The sequence below is a fragment of the Coregonus lavaretus genome, assembly GCF_964263955.1.
Source record: "Coregonus lavaretus genome assembly, chromosome: 7".
Lineage (NCBI taxonomy): Eukaryota > Metazoa > Chordata > Actinopteri > Salmoniformes > Salmonidae > Coregonus > Coregonus lavaretus.
Genome location: NC_139994.1, coordinates 26,940,254 through 26,950,654, shown reverse-complemented (window position 1 = coordinate 26,950,654; position 10,401 = coordinate 26,940,254). Strand labels below are relative to the sequence as shown.

At 43.9% G+C, this 10,401-nt stretch overlaps 1 protein-coding gene across 1 annotated transcript in view; it reads right to left on the bottom strand.

The window, feature by feature from the left end:
* Positions 1-495: 495 nt before the first annotated feature.
* Positions 496-10,401, bottom strand: part of LOC311132202 (collagen alpha-1(XIV) chain-like) — a gene marked incomplete at both ends in the record, with an annotated part of 92,347 nt that continues 82,441 nt past the window's right edge. Inside the window, 6 exons of the mRNA XM_084165427.1 lie at positions 496-809; positions 5,344-5,499; positions 8,188-8,265; positions 8,557-8,745; positions 9,102-9,168; positions 9,839-9,874. Of these exons, the coding sequence (XP_084021553.1) occupies positions 496-809; positions 5,344-5,499; positions 8,188-8,265; positions 8,557-8,745; positions 9,102-9,168; positions 9,839-9,874 (840 nt within the window). The remainder of the gene's footprint in view (positions 810-5,343; positions 5,500-8,187; positions 8,266-8,556; positions 8,746-9,101; positions 9,169-9,838; positions 9,875-10,401) is intronic.

Here is a 10,401-nt window from a genome sequence, read left to right as displayed (position 1 = left end):
TGAAATATTACTACTATACTATAATATACTAAATTATATTATACTACACTACACTGTAGGCCTTCCAGCATTTACTAAGATCATATGCAAGCACTTGAAGTAAACAGCGACCAGGAAATTGATCAATTGCATGAAATGAGACTAGGTGGTATGCTGAAAACGTAAAGAAAACAACAATACAAAGTATCTCTTGATGTAACCGATTTACACACCCAAAAATCTGACCACACTGGAACCAACAGTACACACCCCCTATCTACACCACCAACCACAACACTTCCAGAGAGAAGAGAAGGAGAAGACGATGGTCCCTCCCACTCTCTCCTCCAACCTCCTCCACCCTTCCCCTCCCATATGTCCCTTTGACATAGACATCAGGCACTTTATGATAGTCCTTAGACCCCCCTTTGGATATTTCTCCCTCGAACTGAACAGTCCCAACTCCTCAGTCGTGTGTCCCCGACTTCCTCAAGGCTCTCCTTAGCCTGCTCTCCCTCATGGGACGACCATCTTCCTCTCCTCCGGCCACTCTTCTTCTTTCTTTTCCTCCTCTTCAGCCAGGCTCCTGGTGGAGCGGTGGATCCCGGGGGACCTCAGCACCTCGTCGCCCTGGGTGAGGGCTGGGTCCTCGGGCACGACCGGCTGGGGCGCCGGGTAGTTGGGCTGATAGTACTCGGAGGGGTAGCCCCCCTCGCCGTACCTATAGGGGTCCTCCTCCTCCGCCTCGTCATAGTTCTGGTAGGTGTTGGGGGGCAATTGGACTAAGGGAAGATTGTGGCGGTCAGATGTGTCACCACCAATGCCACCCTCTAAAGCCACCACGGCCACCCCGAAGCGTGCATGTGTTTGTTTGTTTTTGATTGGGTTAGCGGGACAGGGACAGGAAGGAGGCAGAGACACACAGGAGGAACAGTGTTAGCGACGACATCAAAGCGGCCAGAAGAGTTAAAGAGGGGTAGGGAGGAGCTACACTGACAGGGTAAGGAGGTCTAAGTGGTTCTCTTATTAAATACAGTGCCTTCGGAAAGTATTCAGACCCCTTGACTTTTTCCACATTTTGTTACGTTACAGCCTTATTCTAAAATTGATTAAATATTTTTTTCCCCTCATCAATCTACACACAATACCCCATAATGACAAAGCAAAAAGAGGTTTTTAGAATTCTTGCAAATGTATTACAAATCAAAAACAGAAATATTACATTTACAGACCCTTTACTCAGTCCTTTGTTGAAGCACCTTTGGCAGCGATTACAGCATCGAGTCTTCTTGGGTATGACGCTACAAGCTTGGCACACCTGTATTTGGGGAGTTTCTCCAATTCTTCTCTGCAGATCCTCTCAAGCTCTGTCAGGTTGGATGTGGAGCGTTGCTGCACAGCTATTTTCAGGTCTCTCCAGAGATGTCCGATTGGGTTCAAGTCCAGGCTCTGGCTGGGCCACTCAAGGACATTCAGAGACTTGTCCCGAAGCTACTCCTGCGTTGTCTTGGCTGTGTGCTTAGGGTCGTTGTCCTGTTGGAAGGTAAACCTTCGCCCAAGTCTGAGGTCCTGAGCACTCTGAAGCAGGTTTTCATCAAGGATCTCTCTGTACTTTGCTCCGTTCATCTTTGCCTCAAACCTGACTAGTCTCCCAGTCCCTGCCGCTGAAAAACATCCCCACAGCATGATGCTACCACCACCATGCTTCACCGTAGGGATGGTGCCAGGTTTCCTCCAGACGTGACACTTGGCATTCAGGCCAAAGAGTTCAATCTTGGTTTCATCAGATCAGAGTATCTTGTTTCTCATGGTCTGAGAGTCGTTAGGTGCCTTTTGGCAAACTCCAAGCGGGCTGTCATGTGCCTTTTACTGAGGAGTGGCTTCCATCTGGCCACTCTATCATAAAGGCCTGATTGGTGGAGTGCTGCAGAGATGGTTGTCCTTCTGGACGTTTCTCCCATCTCCACAGAGGAACTCTAGAGCTCTGTCAGAGTGACCATCAGGTTCTTGGTCACCTCCCTGACCAAGGCCCTTCTCCCCCGATTGCTCAGTTTGGCCGGGCGGCCAACTCTAGGAAGAGCCTTGGTGGTTCCAAACTTCTTCCATTTAAGAATGATGGAGGCCACTGTATTCTTGGGGACCTTCAATGCTGCAGAAATGTTTTGGTACCCTTCCCCAGATCTGTGCCTCCTGTCTCGGAGCTCTACGGACAATTCCTTCAACCTCATGGCTTGGTTTTTGCTCTGACATGCACTGTCAACTGTGGGACCTTATATAGACAGGTGTGTGCCTTTCCAAATCATGTCCAATCAATTGAATTTACCACAGGTGGACTCCAATCAAGTTGTAGGAACATCTCAAGTATGATCAATGGAAACAGGATGCACCTGAGTTCAATTTCGAGTCTCATAGCAAAGGGTCTGAATACTTATGTAAACAATGTATTCTGTTTATTATTTTTAATACATTTGCTAAAATGTCTAAAAAACTATTTTTGCTTTGTCTTTATGGGGTATTGTGTGTAGATTGCTGAGGATTATAAAAATAAATATATATTTTAGAATAAGCCTGTAACGTAACAAAATGTGGAAAAAGTCAACGGGTCTGAATACTTTCCGAAGGCACTGTATATGAGACAGCTCAATTGAATAACACATCAAATGACAATCAGAATTAGTCAACCATTGGCTCCTTATGGAATATAAAAACTGTACACATTCACTGCAGAAGCATAGAGAAGCCTTGGATAAAATATATACTAGCTTATATACGCTGAGACATAAAAATGCATTTATGGCTAAATTAGTTTTTGTCTCAGGCTCAGGTAGAATGTGTTTCTACAAAGAGAGGGACTTTGAACAGCTTTATAGGAAACAAGGCAGTAGTTGTTGTTGACTGAGAAAACAGGGGATATAGCAAGGGGGTAGAATCAAGGGACAAGCCTCCACTACAACCCTTTTTGAACGCTGCTCACTACCAATACTTTTGTTGGACTTGAGTAAGAGAAAGTAGCGAGAGAGAGGGATGAGCGAGGGAGAGAGAGGGAGACACACACATACCACAGGTCAGACAGACGAGACAAAATCACATGCTGGTATTACTCACACCGTGGCGTACATGGAGAACACCGCCGGCCTTTCTAGCCGTACAGTGTGCTCACCGTATCGCCTTTCCCTCAGAGAAAATGGGTGATAGAGACAGACATCATTGATGGTCTGGGTGTCCATGCACACATGCATTTACAGTTAGGGCGCTACAGATTGTATCCACACTCACAATATCCATTATATTAGATGATGAACCGTTTAAGCAATAAGGCCGGAGGGGGTGTGGTATATGGCCAATATACCACAGCTAAGGGCTGTTCTTATGCACGACACAACGCGGATTGCCTGGATACAGCCCTTAGCTGTGGTATATTGGCCATATACCACAAACCCCCGAGGTGCCTTATTGTTATTATAAATTACTGGTTACCAACGTAATTAGAGCAGTAAAAATACATATTTTGTCATACCCGTGGTATAGGGTCTGATATAGCACGGCTGTCAGCCAATCAGCATTCATGGCTCGAACCACCCAGTTTATAATGTTGAATAAATCATGATCACATGACTGTAAAGATGCATAATTTTATTTTTGAAACTTGGTAAAATGTGTCCATACTTGATGCAATAGTGTGGTCTGTACATGAAAATACTGAAATATGACTTATCATGATAAGACTTTGAGAGTTGGAATAACTATATTGTACATAAATGCATGCCACAAGCATTCACAAATATCTATGAGGTCTAACCCTAAGCATACTGCTAAAGCAACACTCAAGTGGTTTAAGGGGAAACATTTAAATGTCTTGGAATGGCCTAGTCAAAGCCCAGACCTCAATCCAATTGAGAATCTGTGGTATGACTTAAAGATTGCTGTACACCAGCGGAACCCATCCAACTTGAAGGAGCTGGAGCAGTTTTGCCTTGAAGAATGGGCAAAAATCCCAGTGGCTAGAAGTGCCAAGCTTATAGAGACATACCCCAAGAGACTTGCAGCTGTAATTGCTGCAAAAGGTAGCTCTACAAAGTATTGACTTTGGGGGGGTGAATAGTTATGCACGCTCAAGTGTTCTGTTTTTTTGTCTTACTTCTTGTTTGTTTCACAAGAAAAAATATTTTGCATCTTCAAAGTGGTAGGCATTTTGTGTAAATCAAATGATAGAAACCCCCCCAAAAAACATTTTAATTCCAGGTTGTAAGGCAACAAAATAGGAAAAATGCCAAGGGGTGTGAATACTTTCGCAAGCCACTGTATAGGGCTATATATTAAATCTAGAACAGGATTATCTATTTTGGATGCAATTTGAATGGAGTTGATGGAGAGAAATAAAGACTGCGAGAGAGTGCTCGCGCGTACACTGATTTAAAGCAACAATATTCAAGTGATAGGCTGTTTTAAAACTCTGCAGCTGCAAAAAATAAATACAAATCTTTACAATTAAAAACAAGGTGACCCCCGAAAGCCAGATGGAGATGGGTAAATTAAACGCGCATTCGGTCTTTATATTACTGTAGCATAAGATATGCTGCAGCAAATGTAGGCCTACCTGTCTCAAGAAAAAAAGTGACCATGATAAGATTGTGAATTGAGCTCCATACTGAGATGGGCTGTCTGTCACCACCCTGAGCGTTGATTCATCATGCAGAGGCTGTAGAGAAGCCAGATTTAGACATTGCATATAATTTAACAGTTCCATTTCACGCCATGCTGTTCATATAAATAATTTATAATAATTTACAGTTTTCTCGCAGTTATTTATCCTGGGAAAAGGGAGTGATTTTGGGAGGTAAATCCCAGTTAATCTCGGTAACCGGGTTCCCGCCATTCAACCCTAGTCATGTTGTCTTAGCTTCACCTTGAAATACAGTGAGTGTGGATAAGGGGGTGATTCAGGTCAACCCCCTGGCGGATTTAACCCAATGAGAGCTCTTTGCTCAGGTCTCCCTATCAAAGAGCTTCTGTTGGATTAAATGAGTTGGTGATTGATTGACAGGGTATGATACAATACATCAGATATACAGACATTTAAAAAAGGCCAGATTCAGTCCTAACCCTTTGACCTATTCTCTGATTACAAACCCTCAGCCTTGCTCAAGACTTTAGGGTTTTTAAAGCATTCTCAGAGAGTGTATTCTCAGGTAAGGGCTATCTACCCAACAACATGATGGGAATGACAATGGAATCCTCTATATATGGCAAAAACAATTAGATCTAATGTATTGGACTTTGTATTTTATATAATACAAATCTTATGTTGCCTTGTTGTGTTTTGGTGTGTTTACAGTGGTAGGGGATGATGATTGTCATAATTACCTCCTACGTTGTAGCCCACGCAGGAGTTCTGGTCACAGTATCCAGGAGGCCCAGCCGACCCCACTGGTCCAGGGATACCCGGCCGCCCAGGGGTTCCAGGGTTCCCCGGCCGACCAGATGGACCCTGGCTACCTGTCTGGCCCTGACCCGTTGGTCCTGGAGGAGAGAGAAAGGTGGTGAGGAGAAGGCAGAGAAAGGGAGGAGTGTGTTTTGATACAACAAATACATTTTCAATGAACAATGAAGGTTTTAACTTTGAGCTACATTCCGAAGTTAAATCATCATGTGAAATGTTAAGGCAAACCTATGAAACATCGATGGCATTATTATTGTCTTCATTGTGACTAAGAACACTGCATATTGAGGTAGAATTCTTTGAAAGGCTGGTCATGGCTCACATCAACACCATTATCCCAGAAACCCTAGACCCACCCAATTTGCATACCACCCCAACAGATCCACAGATGATGCAATCTCTATTGCACTCCACACTGCCCTTTCCCACCTGGACAAGAGGAACACCTACGTGAGAATGCTATTAATTGACTACAGCTCAGCATTCAACACCATAGTGCCCTCAAAGCTTATTACTAAGATAAGGATCCTGGGACTAAACACCTCCCTCTGCAACTGGATCCTGGACTTCCTGACGGGCCGCCCCCAGGTGGTAAGGGTAGGTAACAACACAGCTGCCACGCTGATCCTCAACACGGGGGCCCCTCAGGGGTGCGTGCTCAGTCCCCTCCTGTACTCCCTGTTCACCCATGACTACATGGCCAGGCACGACTCCAACACCATCATTAAGTTTGCAGACGACACAACAGTGGTAGGCCTGATCACCGACAACGATGAGACAGCCTATAGGAAGGAGGTCAGAGACCTGGCCGTGTGGTGCCAGGATAACAACCTCTCCCACAACGTGACCAAGACAAAGGAGATGATTGTGGACTACAGGAAAAAAAAGAGGACTGAGCACGCCCCCATTCTCATCGACGGAGCTGTAGTGGAACAGGTTGAGAGCTTCAAGTTCCTTGGTGTCCACATCACCAACGAACTATCATGGTCCAAACACACTAAGACAGTCGTGAAGAGGGCACGACAAAGCCTATTCCAAGACTGAAAAGATTTGGCATGGGTCCTCAGATCCTCAAAAAATTCTACAGCTGCACCATCGAGAGCATCCTGACTGGTTGCATCACCGCCTGGTATGGCAACTGCTCAGCCTCCGACCGCAAGGCACTACAGAGGGTAGTGCGTACGGCCCAGTACATCACTGGGGCCAAGCTTCCTGCCATCCAGGACCTCTATACCAGGTGGTGTCAGAGGAAGGCCCTCAAAATTGTCAAAGACTCCAGCCACCCTAGTCATAGACTGTTCTCTATGCTACCGCACGGCAAGCGGTACCGGAGTGCCAAGTCTAGGTCCAAAAGACTTCTCAACAGCTTCTACTCCCAAGCCATAAGACTCCTGAACAGCTAATCATGGCTACCCAGACTATTTGCACTGCCCCCCCACCCCCACCCCATATTTTTACGCTGCTGCTACTCTGTTAATTATTTATGCATAGTCACTTTAACTCTACCCACATGTACATATTACCTCAACTACCTCAACTAGCCGGTGCCCCCGCACATTGACTCTGCACCAGTACCCCCCTGTATATATAGCCTCCCTACTGTTATTTTATTTAACTTTTGCTCAATTTTTTCTCAACACTTTTTTGTTGTTCTTGTTTTATTTTACTTTTTTATTAAAAAATAAATGCATTGTTGGTTAAGGGCTGTAAGTAAGCATTTCACTGTAATGTCTACACCTGTTGTATTCGGCGCATGTGGCCAATAAAATTTGATTTGATTTGATTTGAATTCACCAAGTTAATGGGATAGTTCACCCAAATTACAAAATTCCACATTTGTTTCCTTACCCATTTGTGGCGCCTATCCCATTCAAGTCACAGGACCGATATTAGCATTTTTTGCGCATCATGTCCAAATCATACCAAAGTATCTCAAATGTATTATAAAGCTCAACTAAGTCACTTATAGATATTTTGAACATAATGTGCGAAGAATACTACTATCGGTCCCATGATAAAACATTAGCATGTGGAAACAGTGCCAGGGAAACTAAACCAAAGCATGGATTGCTGTCATACCTTATCCATAGACTGCTTACATGGTAAGGAAACCAATATGTCATTTTATAATTTGGGTGAACTATCCCTTTAAATCTAGTAGTGTGCTTTGAAATAGAAAATTAGCTGAGTCCATAATTAGGCCACTGATTGGCCAGATTTCCTCACATCTCTCCAAAAAAGGAAGAGAATCAGCACATTTATCATTACCCAGCGGTCAGTACCAATAAGCATCAGCAGCGGCTATGAATATCCTTTTTCAAATATCCTTGAGGGCACTCATCTCCCGCATGCTAGATTCTGAAGTGTTCTCTCAGAGTTCTCTCCTGTGGCCCAACCTGGCAACTGCTTCAAGATTTCAATCAACACACTGCATAAGCTAGACTAGAATCAATACAGGAGTCAATAGCTATGCCCTCTAATAATGTTTCATTAAACCAGTAGGGGCAGCTTAATGAAAAACAACAAAAGTAAATTAAATAAAACTCAAGCTACCCTCTCCATTTCATATTCTACCCTTGAATCAAGACGGGAACGCTTAATCAAAAACAGATCGGATGACTTCCCATTTTCTAATCCATCCGCTCAACAGATTTTGATTTCCTCTGCAGAGGCTCGGTGGCAAAGGAAGTCCCTTGAGGAAAATTAAAGTCGGAACTGTGCAGTTTTTGGTTTTGGGGGTGTTTTTCAGCGGGCATTGTTTTGGTTACCTGGGGGTCCTACGGGGCCTCTGGGACCCTGGACTCCTACGCCTGGGCTTCCCTTATCGCCCTTCTCTCCTGACAAACCTGGGCAGACAGAGACCGAGGACACACACTCTTTGATAAAATGTAGAGAAGTGGGCATGCTTATCTCCTTTCCATATTATATCACCTTCAGCACTACAAGTGTCATGAACAATATTGTAGATCTACCTAATGTGTAATCCTTTTATTCTGATTATATTAGTGATGTTTTCTTACGTTACCTGGCAGTATCATTTACTGTAATATCGTCTCCCACAAGCTTATGGCATAAGTTACATTACTATATCTTTACTTGAAAGCTTGAGTTAAATCTGAGTCTCCTCTATACAGTACCTCTGGCTCCTGGTTGTCCATTCTCTCCGTTTGAGCCGGGAAACCCTGGTCTGCCCGGGGGCCCCTGCTCTCCCTGTGGTCCTGGGCCACCCTGGCGCCCCTGCTCTCCTGGGGGTCCTGGAACGGTGCGGACGGAGACTGATGCGCTGGGGATGGGGTTGAGGATGGAGTTGTAGCGAGCCATGTGACCTGTGGGAGAGACGTCAGACTGAGGTCAGTGGCGCACGAATGGATGCCAATGGCAAAATAGACAACACTCACATTTCCCCCCAAAAAAATTAAATAAAAAAAATTAACACATATTAAATTTAAATTAAAAACACTCACATTTTCATGTACTGTACACACCTTCCACAGAATACACTTACACTCAAAGACACAAGACCTGTGTAATCCCACATCCATATACACACACACACACACACACACACACACACACACACACACACACACACACACACACACACACACACACACACACACGCACACACACACACACACACACACAGGAAGAGGGCCAGATGGAGGATAAAAAAAGGACTCACTCTGTATCAGCTGCTCACAGACCTGCCGAGCGATTGCTTGGACCGATGCCTGGGATTGCAGGTCACCCTGGAGAGGCAAAAACACATGGTGATACCAAGTCCATGGCTACACTCCAACCTGTTTCATCGTCCCCAAAGGTAAAATATCCTCCACCATTACTTAGGTAGAAAGCCTGCCAGCCATGAATTTGGCATCAACTCTGTTAATTGGAAAACATAGCTGTTGTGGCCAAGCCTAGATGTTGCCTTTTGAGCCTTGTCTAAAAACCTTATTAGCCATGCACTGTTCGCTGTTAGGGGCGACACCAATCCATAAAGTACTTAAGACTAGAACAATAGCTCTTTAAAATATAACTGCTGTAAAGTAGAAACCCATTTTCTACAGCTGAGTAACACAGCTCTAAAGCTTTAAGGTATGCAAAATGTGTTCTGGGTGCAGTACACCGTGTGATATTCCTCTTCAGAAAACTTGTTGTAATGGTAATTGTTTACTGTCAGACTGTCAGATAACACCTATACCCCCAAGCTGAGCAGCAGCAATTACTTGAAAAAAGGGCATTACTTATTTTGAACATTGATGTTAAGAACAGTACTTACGCCACAGAATGATATTATACAGAACAAGATAAGTATCATAAGATATCTCAATTCAATTCAATTTAATAAATGCTGTATTGGCATGAATGGGTGGTTGCCACTGCTGCCAAAGCAATCTGTTTGTTATCTCTATGACTTACTCTTTCTCCCTTCTCTCCTTTGTTTCCGACGGGACCCTGCAACAGAACAAGAGGCAGAATGACAATGGACAGAAAACAATGAAGTAAAACTGTACAAATTGTTTGAGTTGTCCATTTCTGTTGTCATCTTATTCCTTTTTGCTAGGGTCATTATTTGAACCCTGGCATAACCATTTATCTGCAAAGGTCATATAATGACAAATAATAACTACGCAGTACCAGTAATTACATAGTAATTACATAGTATGCACGCCTATGTAATTACTATGTAATAACTGCTAACCTTCTCTGGCTCTCCGCCATTTTGACGTCTGGGGGCACACCAATTGAAAAGGTGTCATCCTACAAATACCTTGGTCTTTGGTTGGACGATAAGCTGTCCTACAAAGTTCATGTAGATACTCTTGTGAGGGCACTTAACTGAAATTGGGTTTTTATTCTCGTAATAAGGCTTGCTTCCCGTTTGAGGCTCGAAAGATGCTTGTTCAAGCCACTTTTCTTTTCTGTAATTCATTATGGTGACTTAATGTATATTAATGCAGCCTCTTCTGTGTTAAAGAGGC